The sequence below is a fragment of the Ylistrum balloti genome, unplaced genomic scaffold, assembly GCF_031769215.1.
Source record: "Ylistrum balloti isolate Yb309-2 unplaced genomic scaffold, AGI_CSIRO_Ybal_v1 Utg369874, whole genome shotgun sequence".
NCBI classification, from domain to species: Eukaryota; Metazoa; Mollusca; class Bivalvia; order Pectinida; family Pectinidae; genus Ylistrum; species Ylistrum balloti.
The window spans coordinates 928,853-949,162 of NW_026782015.1; the positions used below are offsets into that span (position 1 = coordinate 928,853).

General features: G+C 37.3%; 1 protein-coding gene across 1 annotated transcript; it reads right to left on the bottom strand.

Annotated features, from left to right (window-relative positions):
- Nucleotides 1-2,029: 2,029 nt before the first annotated feature.
- On the bottom strand, nucleotides 2,030-13,407 carry LOC132546077 (uncharacterized). The gene is made up of 10 exons (XM_060209772.1): nucleotides 13,084-13,407; nucleotides 9,317-9,441; nucleotides 9,049-9,163; nucleotides 8,015-8,094; nucleotides 7,697-7,753; nucleotides 6,604-6,706; nucleotides 6,365-6,471; nucleotides 4,962-5,089; nucleotides 3,790-3,938; nucleotides 2,030-3,487 (listed from the first exon to the last, which is right to left on the bottom strand). Exons 1-10 carry the CDS (start codon nucleotides 13,405-13,407, stop codon nucleotides 2,891-2,893), a joined length of 1,785 nt encoding a protein of 594 aa, XP_060065755.1. The 3' UTR covers nucleotides 2,030-2,890.
- Between the last annotated feature and the right edge of the window lie 6,903 nt (nucleotides 13,408-20,310).

Here is a 20,310-nt window from a genome sequence, read left to right on the forward strand (position 1 = left end):
CTACCCTTCAACCTCCATATTCAATATTGCTTATCTCAGGTCATCGTTCAGGCTGCTAGACAGAAAATTGAAAAATACCATAATTTTGTTGTCTTTCTTTCAGCCGGAGTCTCCCATATATCAAGCAAGTTTGGTGGTGAAGTGCTTCTTTCGCAAGGTTTCAAAGGAGGTCCTAATGCCTCGTACAACAGCCAGGTCGAGGCAGCCTAGTTGAAGAAACGACAAATGTGGCCATATTCAAAGAATTAACAAAAATGACACAAATCTTTTAAATGCCAATAGTACCATGAATACATCCATTAACGCCAGTGTTTACGTCAAATTCTGAACTAACATTTTAACAAGTCTTATCATTAGTCTCTGATCAATTTATTTATCGACATTTGTATTGTACTATGATAATGTTTAGAATATAGAATATTAGAGGTCTGCATACAGAAGCAATTCATTGGTAAAATTAAAGTTAGCAGCATCAATTAGGTTTTAAGTGACAAATTGGTGTTAAAACGACTTCAATCGTAGTTCGGATGAACATATCAGTATTTTGTTTTCATTATATGTAATCAGAAAAACTCTTATAAGATAGGAGAGCTGTTTGTACATGTGTTTGTTGCTATCAGAAAAAATAGTTCTGATATTTTCTTCACTCTCTGAATGTTTTCTTTTAGTCCTGAACGTGTAAAATAGGAATACAATTTGTTTTTTGGTCTTATGACCAATTTACATATACTCTGGAATAATCTTTTTCTCCCGAGTTTAATCTAAAATAAAATCTTAAACAGTGAAGTACATCGTAATACAGTAGCATTTTATGTGTCTGCCTGTTGCACACTCCCTTGACAGTAACATGAATACCCATCGGTACCATGTATTTCTGTCCCTCTTTTACTAACCAAGCACTCCATTTCCTTTTCAACTTACAGAAAACGATTTGTATCCAAAATGTCCAGATAACTACAGAGATAAGGTCTTTCCATATAATGATACAAAAAATAAAGAGTTCAGGTAATAGAGCCAACAGCGTATGTTCTAGTTTGGTGGGTTGTGTATTCCCTCACTCCTCAGCTGGATACCCAGTGGTATGTGGGATGATTGAGCAGTAGAGAAAATCAGGTAAGTATATCAATCACAACAGAATCTAGAGATGATGTATTGTCGACCGGTTTCATTCTCCCAGGCTTCTTCAGGACAAAAATCATTTTTTACTTTCCTGTAGTACTTATAATTGTGACTCTCTATATGCTAAAAATAGTGTGCTATTATGCGGTTATACAATTATAAGTTACTCAGATTCCTAAACAAGGAACACCCGATGTACAAAATTGAGCCAGAAATCGTCCAGGACAGGACTAGGGAAGAGGGCAAGAAACTGTCCTCCAAGAGACCATTCGAAAACCTTACTTAGTCCCAGTTGGAGCATGCAAAGTTTTGGGTGGTCCCAGCTTATCAAAGGGAGACCATCCGAAAAAAGCCAGGGCAATAATGGATCAGGCAATCAACTTGCTGAAGGAGGACCTCACTCTTAGCAACAATTCCGAAGCATCTAGGTCAACACTGAACATGTCAGAGAATGAATAGGAAGGAACAGAGACCAGGGACTAATGAAGTTACAATATATATATCGGCAACAATGTCTACAATATGTCTGGATGAACATCAAGATGTGAACAGGATTGTATGAACAATTAACAGTGATGGATATCCTTTATTAGTGATAATGAATTTAAAGGATATGGACACTATCTAAATATGATATAATTAGGACGCATGCGAGTGTATACCTACAGTTACTAACCAAGTTTATGTAAATCAGAGTAACGGAACTTGTAATGGTATAACATCATAATAGCAGATATACTACATTTAGCATATAGGGAACCCAAATTTAAATACTTTAGGAGAGTTGAAAATGAAATTTTTGTCCTGAAAAAGCCCGAGAGGGCGAAACGGTTGTCAATGCCTAATAAAATACTGCAACTCTAAAATCTGTTGTGATTTACATATTTAATCTACAAAAAAAATTAACACATTGCATAAAACAAAATTTATTCAAAATCAACAAATCTTTTGACATATCCTGATGCATTTACGAATTAAAAACATACAAAATTAAAATAATGACATCTCCGAATTCTATAAAATCTCCAGTTAGTTGTATACCATCTTGCACCTTTTAAATATATAGCACAGGTTTCCTCTACCTTTTGACACATATAATCTATTACTATTCTATTGAAAGCTCTTGATGATCTGGCATGTACGCATCGTTTTTAAGGAAGCTTTAGCACTGAAAAACAACTTATAAAATACCCACGTGATTTTCACTTTAGCACCATCTATACAACATACCAAGCATTTATTTTAGCACTAATTAGAAACATATAATCTAGATTCTAACTCCAGCTAATATTCACTATAGCAGAAATTGGGAACTAGTGAACTCAATCATTTGCTGCAACATTGATCGCAATCCTCATTTTATCTTAACATGTTATTACCAGTCATACATAAGTCGATAAAAGTTTGTGGTTAAAGAGATATCTCTGTATAGTGTGTTATAACAATAACAAGTGACAACTGGCCAAGCTAAAACTAATCAAGATGAACTCAATTGGCAGGAAACACATAAACATTGGATAGGTTTTAAACCGTAAAATCGTATGCCTGCATATCATTTGATCCATGTCTGAACCAATAAAAATAAATCCTTCATGACTTGAGCATACAGTAATCAGATTCATAGCAACCCTTTAACATGAAGAACAGGTAGGTTTGTCTATCACTATGTTCCTTGGTATCAATAGGTCAACGCTTTGATGATACGTGTTTGACAACCCAAGATAAAAACCGGGAAGCTGATATATCACATAGTTGATAACACTTTACTTGATCAATGCTGGGACGAATCATCATTAGATGACCCCTGACCCTGATTGACGTTTAGAGTCTGTAACAGTGGCAACAGTCCAGAAAGCAGTGGCATATTGGCCTGTGGCTGAGGTAGGGTTTGCTGTGCCAGTCCTCCCAAGTACGGTGGCATTCCCATCATAAGCTGATTCCCTGCTAGGTTAGTCTGCATGAAGTTCATCAGTTGGGGTGTCATACCTGCCTGACTTGTAGCAAATTGCGGGTTCATTAACTGGGGTGTCATACCTGGCTGGCTTGTGGCCATATATTGCAGGTTGACATCAGGGGTTCTTGGAGCGTTGGTGTACTGCTGGTTCAGGACACAGTGAGGCTGCTGAAATGGAACTGAGCCTCTTACAAACTGATTTGTCAGACTCGGAATCTGTGCCCCTAAATGGGCCTGAGGCAGCATCATGGTCTGTAACAGCATCTGTTGTTGGGCCAGGGTGTTCAGTAGTTCCTCATTGGTAGGGGTAGTCAACTGACTGGAGGTGGCAGGATTCGTCTGATACAGTTTATTCTGCATAGGGGCAACAACATTCGTCTTAATGGGCGACGCATTGGATGTAGATGTGCCCATCTATAAACATGCAACAGATATATAAAAATGTTCATGTAATTTTTACTGAATCATCCAGTCAAAGATTGGCCTGATGTCTGGTATTATATTAATTGCTGTTCCATTCACAAGACAATTCAATGAAAGTGAAGACAAGACCACATTTACTGTATGTTTTTAATCCTTGGTAATCAAAATGAATATTGAGACAGCCAACTAACTACTTTCACATGATATGATTTTTATATGAAACATAATGGAATACAAAAGTTGTAACAACAGACCATTATTACTTAACAAAACATATCAAATTTTTCACTGACCTGTGGTATTCCCTTCAATGGAGACACTCGGATGTGGTCAAACACGTCCTCAGAAACAGCAGCTTTAATTTTGTTATCTGTTGTGGCAACTCTAGTTGGTCCTGGAGGACTTGATGTTATTTTCTTTTCTGGACTGTCTGGGTCCAGAGCTGTAGAAAATACACCAAATATATTCACATCAGGCAACTAAAATAGGAACTGTTGTAACAAATAAACAGTCGATAGTCATCACAGGGATTCAGTCACATCGAACTCTCATCACAGGGATTCAGTCACATAAACCTCGTATCACATGAATTCAGTCCATAAACCTCGTATCACTGGAATTCAGTCACATAAATCTCTCATTACAGGGATTCAGTCACATAAACCTCATCACTGGATTTCAGTCACATAAACCTCTCATCACAGGATTCAGTCACATAAACCTCTCATCACAGGGATTCAGTCACATCAAACTCACATCACAGGGATTTTGTCACACCAATCTCTCATCACAAAGATTCAGTCACATAAACCTCTCATAACAGGAATTCAGTCAGATAAACCATTCATCACAGGGATTAAGTCACATCAAACTCTCATCACAGGGATTTCGTCACATAAACCTCATCACAGGGATTTAGTCACATAAACCTCTCATCACAGGGATTTAGTCACATAAACCTCATCACAGGGACTCAGATAAACCTCTCATCACAGGGACTCAGTCACATAAACCTCTCATCACAGGGATTTAGTCACATAAACCTCTCATCACAGGGATTTAGTCACATAAACCTCTCATCACCGGGATTTAGTCACATAAACCTCTCATCACAGGGATTTAGTCACATAAACCTCTCATCACAAGGATTCATGCACACATAAATCTATCATCACTGGGATTTAGTCACATAAACCTCATCACAGGGATTTAGTCACATAAACTTCTCATCACAAGGATTCAGTCACATAAACCTCTCATTACAGGGACTCAGATTCAGATATATGCATTTTGTATCTAACTCTATCAAACTGAATTGAATACAATACAACATATGATTTTACTACCAGTATCCATGTTTCGTTCAACACTGTGATATAAGCACCGAAAAAAGGAGCAAAATTAATCATTTCTTGAAAGGGTCATAACACTTCATAATTGCATATTCTGTGTAACTGACTTTCACCTTTACGCTGCCGTTGCTGGTCCTGCATGTCCCTCAGTACACTTATCTGGTCCTCAACTTCCTTCAGCTGGTTCATATCATTCTCCATATCTTCTGGGTGAGTCATCAAATTTTGAAGAATCCTTTTCCTAGAAGAAAATAATATGACAATTTTCAAAACAAATAAACAACAATATATCCTTATCATTGGTGCAGCTAAATGTGTTTTCTGGATGCTGACTTTATAAGTAAAGAATATTAGAAAAGTACAACAGATATGTCATCCACATCACAGTAATTTACACTTCAGCGACTTTGTCAGAAGAGTTATCAGAAAAGTAACATGAGAGTGTTATCCACATCAGAGTAATTTACACTTCAGCGACTTTGTCAGAAGGAGTTATCAGAAAAGTAACATGAGAGTGTTATCCACATCACAGTAATTTACACTTCAGTGACTTTGTCAGAAGAGTTATCAGAAAAGTAACATGAGAGTGTTATCCACATCAGAGTAATTTACACTTCAGTGACTTTGTCAGAAGAGAATATTGGAAAAGTTGTTAAAGTTACTGTGTTGTTATAGTTACCGTTTGAACTGCAGGAGCTGGAGACTGTGTTGTTATAGTTACCGTTTAAACTGCAGGAGCTGGAGACTGTGTTGTTATAGTTACTGTTTGAACTGTAGGAGCTGGAGACTGAATTGCTATAGTTACCGTTTGAACTGCTGGAGCTGGAGACTGTGTTGTTATAGTTACCGTTTGAACTGCTGGAGCTGGAGACTGTGTTGTTATAGTTACCGTTTGAACTGCAGGAGCTGGAGACTGTGTTGTTATAGTTACCGTTTAAACTGCAGGAGCTGGAGACTGTGTTGTTATAGTTACCGTTTGAACTGTAGGAGCTGGAGACTGTGTTATAGTTACCGTTTGAACTGTAGGAGCTGGAGACTGTGTTGTTATAGTTACCGTTTGAACTGCATGAGCTGGAGACTGTGTTGTTATAGTTACCGTTTGAACTGCAGGAGCTGGAGACTGTGTTGTTATAGTTACCGTTTAAACTGCAGGAGCTGGAGACTGTGTTGTTATAGTTACCGTTTGAACTGTAAGATCTGGAGACCGAGTTGTTATAGTTACCGTTTGAACTGTAGGAGCTGGAGACTGTGTTGTTATAGTTACCGTTTGAGCTGTAGGAGCTGGAGACTGTGTTGTTATAGTTACCGTTTGAGCTGTAGGAGCTGGAGACTGAATTGCTATAGTTACCGTTTGAACTGCTGGAGCTGGAGACTGTGTTGTTATAGTTACCGTTTGAACTGCTGGAGCTGGAGACTGTGTTGTTATAGTTACCGTTTGAACTGTAGGAGCTGGAGACTGAATTGCTATAGTTACCGTTTGAACTGTAGGAGCTGGAGAGTATGTTGTTATAGTTACCTTTTGAATTGTAGGAGCTGGAGACTGAGTTGGATATCTTCCAGACTGACTTGAAAGTCTGACAAGTCCTCACTGGCCTGACTCTCTGAGTCTGGGTAGTCCTCACCCTGAAAAATCCAGGAGCATTATTTCAGTGAAAATCACATATTGTTAATTATAACTACAATTAAAAAAAAAAATAAAAACAGATATAATTAGATCTATTTAAATGTGACTGTTTCACATGTTAGTGTACATACCTTCCAGTAGGGGTCACATGGGTCAAACATCTGGATAAGCTCTTTCACATTGGTTCGTAGCTCCTGACATTGGTGCTCAAACAGATCCAGAATGAACGGCACCCTACAAAGAGAAAGTTGTCTCCCATACACATTAACTATCTGATATCAGTGGGAAGAAAGATGAAATGGTGAATAATATAGATTAATTTTATGACATCAATATATGAAGAAAGACAGATTCAACACCTGTGTATATGATTTGTTTGAAGATTGAAGGACTAGGAATCCAACACTTGAATGGGGAAAGCTGACGGTTCATTACGACAACAAAAGAATGAGTAAAGCAGAAATTATTTATCCCTTGGTGGAGTTTAAGGTAAATGGAAGAGTACCTGTCAGCCCAAGAAATAATAATCAAGAGGGCAAATGGGCCTGTCTCACTCATCTGGTATAGTATCATAACATCTCACAAAAACATTAGCATTTTACATCATTGGCATTCCAGCCTTGGCTGATAAGATTAAGTTGTTAGAAGTTTTCAACAAATTTGACCCCATGACCTTGAATAGTTGTCAAAGTTTTTTTTTCTTTTCATAATCTTTGATGAGATTTAACTCCAGGAACTATCAACCAAATGTCATAACACTGGACATTTTAGTTCATAAGAAGAAGTTGTACAAAAGTTTTAACCAATTTGATCCCTTTTAACCTTGCGTATGGCTTATCAATTCATCTCTTTTCCAAATTTTGTCACCATTAATAAAAGAAACTTTCCTGTCAAATAAGATTCTGCACCTTTTGATTATCAGATTTAAGTCTTTTGATGACTTAAACAACTTTGACCCCTGTGACCTCCAATATGAGTCAAAGTCATTTCTTTTCCTCGTCTTTGTAAAGCTTCAGCCCAGGAACTTTCTAGTTAAATAATGACTCTAAGCCTTTTGGTAGATCAGAAAATGTTGCTGAAAGGGAAAAGTTGAAGCCAGACAAACAGACAATGGCCACCCACCACAGCAGAAGTCAATAAGCTATTAAATTATCCATTTTGTTATATAAGAAACCCTAAGAATTAATATCTTGGCACAACATCAGAATGACTTTCAATACTTACCTGTTGAGTTCATACAATGAGATGGACTTCTTCTCATTGTCTTGAAATACACCACATCTAAAATATAAAGACATCCTTAATTAAAAACAAGATAACCCATTCCAACTTAAGATGGGAAAAAATATAATTATAAATTTGACAAAGTAAAGGCAAAAGCAAAAAAGACAATGGACTTATCTGATAGGGGAGTGATCAGGGCATAACATCACTATCATATATAGCCACCTCAATCTACAGGGAAGAAAGAACCAGGTATAAATATATACAACCACAAATATGGATTACCTCCCTTTATCTGTTTCTCTAAAATGTACTTACTGACGGAGATCCTCAAACACTTCTGGGTATTTGTCCTGTCTCAGAGTCAGTCTGCTCACAGGTATGTTTTGTTGTTCCAGCTAAATATAACAGAAACAGGCACATCAGTCCAACACAAAGAGTTAAAAATATCTTTGAGGATATTTCAGTTGGTACAACAATACTTCAGTAGACATGAGAGAGAAGACATTGTCTTACCAGTTCTTTGAGGATGTCAGCCTCCCAGAGGTAGACTAACACTTAAGTAAACCTGACAGAGAGGACAGTAACTTACCTCATCTTGGAGGATGTCAGCCTCCCAGAGGTAGACTAACACTTCAGTAAACCTGACAGAAAGGACAGTAACTTACCTCATCTTGGAGGATGTCAGCCTCCCAGAGGTAGACTAACACCTCAGTAAACCTGACAGAGAGGACAGTAACTTACCATTTCTGTGAGTATGTCAGAATCCCAGAGGTAGACTAACACCTCAGTAAACCTGACAGAGAGGACAGAAACTTACCTAATCTTGGAGGATGTCAGCCTCCCAGAGGTAGACTAACACCTCAGTAAACCTGACAAAGTGGACAGAAACTTACCTCATCTTGGAGGATGTCAGCCTCCCAGAGATAGACTAACACCTCAGTAAACTTGACAGAGAGGACAGTAACTTACCTCATCTTGGAGGATGTCATCCTCCCAGAGGTAGACTAACACCTCAGTAAACTTGACAGAGAGGACAGAAACTTACCTCATCTTGGAGGATGTCAGCCTCCCAGAGGTAGACTAACACCTCAGTAAACCTGACAGAGAGGACAGTAACTTACCATTTCTGTGAGGATGTCAACCTCTTAGAGGTAGGCCAACACCTCAGTAAACCTGACAGAGAGGACAGTAACTTACCATTTCTGTGAGGATGTCAACCTCCTAGAGGTAGACAAACATCTCAGAAGACTTGAGAGAGAAGACAGTATCTTACCGTGTCTGTGAGAATGTCTGTCTCCTAGAGGTTGATCAACAATTCAATAGTCATGAGAAAGAGGACAGTAACATACCATGCTTGTGAGGATGTCTGCCTCCCAAAAGAATCCCGAAATCTCGCCAGACATCAGATAGGCAGTATCATTAAGGTTGATCAAGTTAACGATGTGTTCTCCTGTAAGCTGGATTCTGTAATACAGGAATCAGAATGCATGCACATCAAATTTAAAGCACATTCTGTAGAACTGATAGAAAATCATCATGTTCCTGGAAAATTTAATTCTTCTTGGCTTGTATCATTTTCTTTAACGCATGCACTCAGTTACCAGTCCAAAAACTTACGGTTGAACAAAACGTCTGCTTAATTCTCGTGTCTCAATCTTGTTTTGCACCTGTGGCTGGACAGGCTGCTCCACTCCCACTTTGGGTTTAAATCCTTTTTCATAGACATAGGAATAGTCTGGCACCTACACATAAAATTTTACAAATGGTGACTCAGGTCAGAAATTTTAATTAAAAGCTCTGATCAAGATGAAGTTACAACGTTTTCTCGCCCGCTTCAAAGATGCGTTCCAAGTTTTGATAGGGAAACATAACTCTTTCTTTCCGGAAAGGCAGTTCACGTGCACCTTTATTCTAAAAAAATTCTTAAAATCATCAAATGTGATGGAAGTCTTTATCCCCATAAACAAGATCATGATGCACTCTCAACAGAGTTTATTAATATGACATTTTTAATGGCCCGTCAACACATAAAAGATCTTTAGGGCCATAAACCAGTAAAACACACAGCAATCCAAAAGGAAATAACATCAAACAAACTAAAAGGTAAAAGACAAATGCTAAAAATGTTCAATGGTTATATCATCACAAAAGATTAAAATGGTTAGTCATAATATATTATATAGACCAAATTCTTTCAGATAACCTACGATTTTACAAAATCCAAGTCTCAACAGTTTCAAAAAGGGTCTTAAGACTTGTAATGTTACAATGTAGTGTTTATTGTTTTATTCTGCATAACCATATGCATGTCACAATTGGATACCATAAATCAATGTTGTCACACTCCTGATCGACCAATGATGATCCAGTATTTGATGTGAATCTGAATACTAATAAATCATCTCAACCCTTGGAAAAGGACTTTCAATGTTTGGCACTTGACAACGCCCAATATCTTAAAGATGTTTTGTGTATTATCTCATACCAAGGATAGTTTTAATTTGTAAAGTTTACCAAGTGACTATGAGAGAATTAAATCTATGAAAATCCATACCTTCTAAGCAAAACTGAGGTTCACCACAATTTTGGCATCTGATTTTAGATTTAATATATCATACTGTTAACCTGGTAAAATATTAGCCACAATATACCCCTCAGTTAGAGAGAACTTAATTGAGCGTCAGGCTGATAAGACAAGAGTCTTGACTCGAATTTTGCAGAGGAATTGAAAGAAAAAATTACTTCCTTCACAATACTTTTTAAACTGAACTGAAGTACATCACAATTTTTCCATCCAGATTTGGGTTAAATACAGCCATATTTTATAAATTTGAGTTAAGGCATACCTTTGGTCAAATATACCATATCTTTAAAACTTTATTGAATTCAAGAGTACATTTAATATGTATTATACCAGTAAATTCGGATTTTTACCTGGATTACCTAATCAAACCATTAATATGTTGTCGCTGTACCATTGCCGCTCACATTTAAATGGCTATACCATGCCAACTTTATGAGGTCGGATCACCACCCTTCAGCAGTAAATGACCGACTTTCCCTTATCATTGATCTTCACTTCAATATACTGCTAGTCACCGAAATCAATCTCACTCAGGATAAGTAAATAACAAGTCCGTGTTGGAATCGTACTGCTATAGTGATTCTCAGATGTATAAGTGCTTCACCAATATACTTAGCTGTGATAACTACAATATCCGGGACAAGTTTTATCAACTTCAGTAAAACTTTGGACGTTAAAACACGTCATGGTCTCTACTCCACTTCTATAGCCTTCTAATGCCGTTTTTATCAATGTCTTGGCCCTTTTCTGGCAATTAGCCAACAAATGTCTATTTCTGAATCAGTTTTACAATTATTGCCAACAAAATAATTCATTTTATAATTTAATGATAACTTGGTAACCCCTTTAGCTAATGGTAGGACAAATAATAAACACAGTAAATAAGTAACTCAACTATTCAAGGACTAGAATTCATCTGTGCTGCAAATTTTAAAAGCAGTTGTTGGAATTAAACATGAATATTGAAAAATGAATCAAAATCATATTTTCAAATCAAAATTTCAAAGAAAAATCAATTTCACTATGTATTTTGTCTTTTTAATAAAGGGGTATGGGAGTGGGTGGTAAGGGTGTTGGAGGTATATTCAGCATTCAACATTTTGAACAAGCAAACTTTAGAAACGATATCTGTGGAACAGTTAATGTAGAGTTACAAATTTCATCATTTCATCAGGCTACAATGTACTGTAGAAATGTTCTCTCCTAGTCTAAAAACTATAATGATTACTATAACAATAATTGTGAGATATCAAGTAAACAAAACAGTGAAACTGCAATTAGCATAATCATATGTTAGTGCAATACTTTCAGCACAAGAAGTGTTAAAATAAAATTACCACTAAAACATATTCATTCACAGTAAGTGAAATAGATTTTATCTAAAATCTGATTTCACTTCATAGATGGGCTTCATGGATACCTATATAGACACTGCCCTCCTGTGATGTACTGCTATACAAAGTCCATACATCAAAAATGCACATATAATGCATTTAAGGTCAAGGTCAAATATCCAATGAAGGTTACAGTATCCCAACTTGAATATAGAACACATTGCCTCCTCATGTTGTACTTATTTCCCACTGATGGGAGATATATGGTCTGAAAACCTGTATTTCGTTTTTAATTTAGAATTTACAATCGTGCAAAGTAATGCAGAAGTTGCAGTGACCTCAATTTAGTACCTAACACACTGTCATATTCTGATCATGTTTTACAAATTTCTATGTCCATATGTTAAGGAAGCACATGATTAATATGATGTATCACTTTTGACATCAGTTGATGCAGGTACAGAAGATAAAAAGAGTACAGGTTGGTAGTAATCATACCTTAAGCTATATAAGGTGGGAGTATATGGGAGTTAAGTAGATGGGAGTTTTGATTATTATATATCATTATACAAATGCCCTATCCAACAATGACCTGACAGAGTGACCTACCCTTGGTACTGATGAGACAGAAGGACTGAAACATGAACGAAACATTACACACCCACAGCCCTGATCAGTAAATGTATGTATTGGAAAAGTCTGATATTGGTTAATTGTTGTAGTAAATGTCCCTGCAGACAGGTTAGCAGGCTTGTGTGTATATATAATGAAAGTCAATACCTAACTAACATACATGTAGCAGTGAAAAATTGGCTGTCACCAAAACAAATATATCAAGCAACTTACTTTACCTATACCAGAACCTACGTAGGATTATAGGTAATTTAAAATATCTTTTATCTATCTGATTGAATACCAAATGTTAGCTGTCAATGTGCAGAATGTATCGCCCAACAGACATATTGACATTATTGTGGAAACCCAGTGAGGCGACTCTCTACAAGGCTATGATTTAAGTCAGTGAGGGGACAGACCTAGGTAAGTCATTCCCCACATTGGGACTGAGCCACGCCTGACCGCACCTCCACAGGGCCTACTGGACAGACGCGGCCCAGATTATATGTATTGTGCCTGTTGGTATTTTGTATTCCTGGTCTTAGTTAATGTTTGCACTGGAGTTTATGAGGAGATTAACTGGGGTCAAATCTTTGTGAGCAGGACTGTCCACCCCAGGGAGTGCTGAACTCTACATGTATTGTTGACACTGGACTTAATACTCTGGACTTACTGTACGCTGCAGACTTCAATATATCACTCCATTCTGATGTCCAACATTTGAAGGATTAGAAAAAAATTTCTGACATAGGTGAGTTAATGCAAAAATGCAAAATCATAATTTGAGATGAAACTATATGGGACAATGCTTTCCGAAGGGCAATGGTAGAACATGTACAATTTATACACACTGTCAACATGGCTCTCTTTGGTAGTAACAGGGGGACACATGAGGACAGTTTCTGTAAACAAGGCTCTCTTTGGTAGTAACTGGGGGCACATGAGGACAGTTTCTGTAAACAAGGCTCTCTTTGGAAGTAACAGGGGGACACATGAGGACAGTTTCTGTAAACAAGGCTCTCTTTGGAAGTAACTGGGGGCACATGAGAATAGTTTCTGTAAACAAGGCTCATTTTGATAGTAACAGGGGGACACATGAGGACAGTTTCTGTAAACAAAGCTTTTTTTGCTAGTAGCAGGGGGACACATGAGGACAGTTTCTGTAAACAAGGCATTTTTTGCTAGTAGCAGGGGGACACATGAGGACAATTTCTGTAAGCATCACTCTCCATGGTAGTAACAGAGGGACATATGAGGACATGAGTTTCTATAAACAACTCTCTTTTTTAGGTCCCTGTATCAAAAAGTATGGGGGGTTGTTAAACAAAATGAAATGTAAGATATGTTAATCTTTTTTAAATTAATCAAAATAGTAGGAAGAGCACAACAGCTGAGGCCAGGTATAGTAATACTGTGACTGCCGACATTTTTTAAAATTATTTAAATCAAACAAAACTAAGCTACTATTTCTTGTATATTGATAACTATTATAAACAATTAATTTCAAATTTTCTAAATTTTTCTGTATTCCTACTGTTCTCTAAGGAATGACCTGTTTGAATGCCAGGGTCACAAATTAGTAGGAGGTATTTCTGATGTACATGTACTGATATGCTGTGAGGATCAAACGATTCAGTCAGCCTTAAAAGAAACCTTATAGCACATGCTTCAGTAGAAATGCTATATATAACAGGATATCAAATTATGAATTAGTAATTAACAGGTAGAAACTATGAACATATTAGATTACAATGACTGCATACCATTTCACTTATATCCAATCAGATACCAGTACTGTAGACTAAAGTATATACTACTTGGAAAATTGGTTTCAGGTGTTGCTTTTTTTCCTTAATATTTGAATTTTGGATTTTAAGTGGACTGTGTATACCAATATGGGATCACCCTAAAACCTTGTACACAGACACTTATAACATATGCTCATTGGACATTTTCTCTGCTGGTATTATATAAAATTTGCTTGTCTTGTCCAACTGCAAAATGTGATCAAAATCTGGGCAAGACTTTGGGAGAGGTGGGTCATAATCACCTCAATTATTCCTATTGGATCCTGTCCGTCTCACCCTCAGGGTCACAGCTACTATAATTGTAAAACTATGATTGTCCTCCCCCAAATATATTTTCAAACTTGGTTAAAATCCATTCAGGAGACAGGTGGAGTAAACTTTTTAAAGGAGTCATTCATGGACAACACACAGAACATAATATGGTTATAGCCATTCTGACGACTTTGATAACCAAACAAAAAATCTCAAAGGATATTGGTACAATCATGGTACAATCTTAATTAATTTTATTTAAGTTTTTGTTCATTATTTCACTTATTTGCTCTGAATCATCCATTATGTTTTTTTTTTCTGTTATTACCAAAATTGAACATGCATGAAATTTGAGAAAGACCCCTCGGAGGTTTAAAAAATTGTGATAACAATATTTAACTGTGTAGATATAAGAAGAAGATGTCTGCCTATATTGTTAATTCTATATTACTGATCAATCCCAAAATTTAACAAATACAAGTAAAAACAATGGGAACATACACATGACGTTTGAAAATGATCTCAAGAGAAAGTGATTAAAAGAAGAGGATGGATGGACAAGTTATAGACCAATGAAGGGCTACTAGTAAGCCAATCATTTTATAAAAGTCAGAAATATGAAAAGTAGTGGTCAAGGTGTAGGAAATATCAACACATCTGTCTAAGAGTTGATATGGCTTGAGGAGGAAATACCAGGACTAATGTTGTGTGGGCAGTACCAAAGCTTGAGGAGGATAGGTTCTTAAAGCCAACAGTGCCAAATGTGATCACATGATATACACAATGTCTGGCTACCTTTTATAACATTGTATTTTTAACACAGATATTTTACGCTATACTTGCGTTTTGCTTGTGCCACTATTGAACATATGCCACCTATATTAACCTCTGTCTACTAATTCTATGTATCTCTACCAGAGCCCAACACTATGACTATTGTTATGGAATATCATAATGCCTCATTAAATTGCAATTAGTTAATAACTTTTGGCCTACATAAAATCCTTGTGTGTATATCATACTTAAAACTATGTACCATCACACCTCTTAAATATGTAGCACCTGAACTTTTGTCATGTTGATGTTTATTCATTAAACAAGTGTGTCCAGGGTTCTGCTGTACAATCTAACTAAACATTTGCATCTGTGAGGAAAATCGCCTCCATCTCTTAAGGGATGTTGATCTTGATGAGGGAGACGCTACTATAAGGGCAATATTATTCTAGGATATAAACCCTTCATTGTGTTAATATCATTATAGGACTCATCTTTTCACAAATTTACATAAACTTTACAGGCAGAGAAAAGGAAAACATACTATACAACCCGACCATGTACAATGTATACAATGATCCTGTAGGCTGATCCTATCTAAGCTGTTATTCTGTATCAATATTACTGTGACACAATCAATCCCACCGAAAAGACTGAAATTGAAGCCTGGAAGCTGATTTCCTGAGCTGCACCTGTGGGGGATTCTATCAAGAAAATAGTTTCACTACCTGTTGACTAATTCTCATTCAAACAAGAAAAGCAAATCCATGTAAACAAAATTCCAGCACAGTTAACCTAGCAGGACATATTGATTTCTTGTCACATCTCTCACTGATCAATATAGCATTTCCTATTTTCCATATATGCTTCAACTCATGACAGGTATACTGCTATCAACTCCAAGTACCACAGCTAGCTGTACTTCAATATCTGGTTAATGTTATGGTCATGGGCCATTACAACCAACTCTCAGCACCACAGCTAGCTGTACTTCAATATCTGGTTAATGTTATGGTCAGGACCATTACAACCAACTCTCAGCACCACAGCTAGCTGTACTTCAATATCTGGTTAATGTTATGGTCAGGACCATTACAACCAACTCTCAGCACCACAGCTAGCTGTACTTCAATATCTGGTCACTGTAATAGTCAGGACCATTATAACCAACTCCAAGTACCACAGCTTGCTGTACTTTAATATCTGGTTAATATTATGGTCAGGACCATTATAACCAACTCTCAGCACCACAGCTAGCTGTACTTCAATATCTGGTCACTGTAACAGTCAGGACCATTATAACCAACCCCAAGTACCACAGCTTGCTGTACTTTAATATCTGGACAATATAATCGTCAGGACCATCTTAACCAACTCTCACGGCTAGCTGTACTTCAATATCTGGTTAATATTATGGTCAGGACCATTACAACCAACTCCAAGTACCACAGCTATCTGTTCTTCAATATCTGGTTAATATTATAATCAGGGCCATTACAACCAACTCTCAGTATCACAGCTAGCTGTACTTCAATATCTGGACAATATTATCGTCAGGACCATCTAAACCAACTCTCACTATCACCGCTAGCTGTACTTCAATATCTGGTTAGGTGTCCAGATGTGTCAGGTTTACTGTAGTGATACACTGGACTGTACCGATGTGTTAGTTAAAACTGTAGGTTACACTGGACTGAACAGGTGTGTCAGGTAAATTGTAGTGTTACACTGGATGGTACAGGTGTGTCAGGTTTACTGTGGTGTTACACTGGACTGTACAGGTGTGTCAAGTTTACTGTAGAGTTACACTGGGCTGTACCGATGTGTTAGTTAAAACTGTAATATTACACTGGTGTGTACAAGTGTGTCATGTTTACTGTAGCGTTACACTGGAGAGTACAGGTGTGTTAGGTTTACTGTGGTGTTACACTGGACTGTACAGGTGTGTCATGTTTACTATAGTGTTACACTGGAATGTACAGGTGTGTCAGGTTTACTGTGGTGTTACACTGGACTGTACCAATGTGTTAGTTAAAATTGTAGGTTACACTGGACTGTACAGGTGTGTTAGTTAAAACTGTAGGTTACACTGGACTGTACAGGTGTGTTAGTTAAAACTGTAGGTTACACTGGACTGTACAGGTGTGTTAGTTAAAACTGTAGGTTACACTGGACTGTACAGGTGTGTTAGTTAAAACTGTAGGTAACACTGGACTGTACAGGTGTGTTAGTTAAAACTGTAGGTTACACTAGACTGTACAGGTGTGTCAGGTAAATTGTAGTGTTATACTGGAATATACAGATTGTACAGGTGCCTAAGTAAACTGTAGGTTGCACTAGACTGTACTGATCTGTCACATTAAATGTATGACAGGATTATCCAATAATCATTCCTACTGGTATATAATTACACTTGATCCCGTTAAATCTTACCTGTATTTACAATGTCCCTCATAATTTTCTTCTCCCACTAGGCATTGGATTGTCAGTGTTTATTCATAATGCAAAGAAATTCTGCTAAGAAATTTTGAAATGCACCAACAGTCAAAGAAATAAAACTTCTCTTCACCTGAATACACTGTCTCAAAGGTTACAATGCATATTAAAATGTTGAAATGTAATACCTTATCAAATCAGCATAAACACTTTATAACTGATCTGCATTGTAATAAAAATATACCCGTTAAATTAAATGTCTATTTCAAAACTAAACAATATTTAAATTAATTGAAAAAAAATCTACAAATAAATTTTCCTGTGTGCATTTTGTTCTCAAATTTCAAATAATAGAATTCTATTTTGCTGAAAGTACATATTACTGGTATGACTGATAATTAAGTAACAACTATCTTCCTGATCACAATACAATTGTGTTTTCAGCATTGTTATCCTTGTCAATCCTAAATACAAGAGTAACCCAGTGAAGCATATCAACTGGGTCCTGGTTCATCGGTAATGAAATAGTTATAAATAATAATTTCATTGGAATAGCAAACTTTATTATCCCTAAAGTATATATTAATGGATATCACACACCAATTGCTGTAATCAATAGAACAGCTGTTTATTGTGTGTCAACTCAACTCACAAAACAACGTTCTAATCCCCATTGGTTAAATGACATTTATCGGAAAGTTCAGCGGGTAATTACATACACATATTTATCTCCATGATAAAAAATTAAATGCAGCCAGGTATGAAGACTTCAGTCTTGAGTAAACCTAGTGGATAGACTGGTATGAACTATACCAGTGGGTAGACTGTGATGTAAATTAAATCCAGTGGGTACACTGTGCTGTTAACCAAACCCAGTGGGTGCAATGTAGGTTAAGTTTTAAATAAGGGGAAAATATAGTGTAAACTCTACCAAGCTGGTCGACTGTGGTGTAAAATATACCCAGTGGGTAGGTTGTAATGTATATTAAACCCAGTGGGTAGACTGTAATGTAAATTAAACCCAATTGGTAGACTGTGATGTAAATTAAACCCATTTGGTAGACTGTTGTTTAAACTAAATGCAGTGGGTAGACTGTAGAGCTAACAAGTCCCAGTGGGTAGACCATGGTGTAAACTTTACACAGTGGGTAGACCGTAGTGTAAACTAAACCCAGTGGTTAGACTGTGGTGTAAACTTAACCCAATGAGTTAACCATGGTGTAAACTAAACCCAGTGGGTAGACCATGGTGTAAACTTTACACAGTGGGTAGACCGTAGTGTAAACTAAACCCAGTGGGTGGACCATGGTGTAAACTAAACCCAGTGAGTAGACCATGGTGTAAACTAAACCCAGTGAGTAGACCATGGTGTAAACTAAACCCAGTGGGTAGACCGTGGATTAAACTAAACCCAGTGGGTAGACCATGGTGTAAACTAAACCCAGTGAGTAGACCATGGTGTAAACTAAACCCAGTGAGTAGACCATGGTGTAAACTAAACCCAGTGAGTAGACCATGGTGTAAACTAAACCCAGTGGGTAGACCATGGTGTAAACTAAACCCAGTGGGTAGACCATGGTGTAAACTAAACCCAGTGAGTAGACCATGGTGTAAACTAAACCCAGTGGTTAGACCATGGTGTAAACTAAACCCAGTGGGTAGACCATGGTGTAAACTAAACCCAGTGGGTAGACCATGGTGTAAACTAAACCCAGTGAGTAGACCATGGTGTAAACTAAACCCAGTGGGTAGACGGTGGATTAAACTTTACACAGTGGGTAGACTGTGATGTAAACTAAACCCAGTGGGTAGACCGTGGATTAAACTAAACCCAGTGGGGAGACTGTGATGTAAACTTAACCCAGTGGGTAGACCATGGTGTAAACTAAACCCAGTGGGTAGACTGTGATGTAAACTAAACCCAGTGGGTAGACGGTGGTGTAAACTAAACCCAGTGGGTAGACCATGGTGTAAACTAAACCCAGTGAGTAGACCATGGTGTAAACTAAACCCAGTGGGTAGACCGTGGATTAAACTAAACCCAGTGGGTAGACTGTGATGTAAACTAAACCCAGTGGGTAGACTGTGATGTAAACTAAACCCAGTGAGATTAGACTGTGGCATTAACTAAACCCTGTGGCTAGATAGTAGGCTAAACTTGCAAAAACCAAGTCCTGTGGATAGCTTGTAACATTTAACTCAAATTTCATCCCATGAGTATTCACTATCTCTATGCTGTTTATTTATGCATCTAGACTGAATTTGTACAGGAAATCCAATCAGTTTTTGATACCTGTTCAATAAGCTCTCCCTAGATTGAGTGGCTGATCACTTTCGTGTGGACAACCTATCAGCACACACAGCCAACCCTGGACAACTCTGCATAGATCACAGGTGATTTACTGACCATAACCAGTATTGACTGTTTATCTCACTGGTGACACAACAGTCTGCTGGACCGAACCACTGAGAACAGGACATCTTAGAATAACCCTGACCACTCTCAACACAGAGTTGGATATTATCAAACATTGCCACATAGAATCTGACAACTCAACAGTGACATAGTCTGGACAGTGGTTTTTGACATAAGCCTCAATATTGGATATATCTTCATATGATAAAAATTATTATAATATTGCATACAATTTATAGTTCCAGCCAGGTATATCTGAGTGTAGACTTGTCATCGTGATGGCCTGGATTTTATGCTACCTTACTATGTCTTGCTTAAGCTAACCTTACATTAAAGCTTAGTCTACAGCTTAAAACAAAAGACAATTGTTCACTTTGATCATTCTGACACAC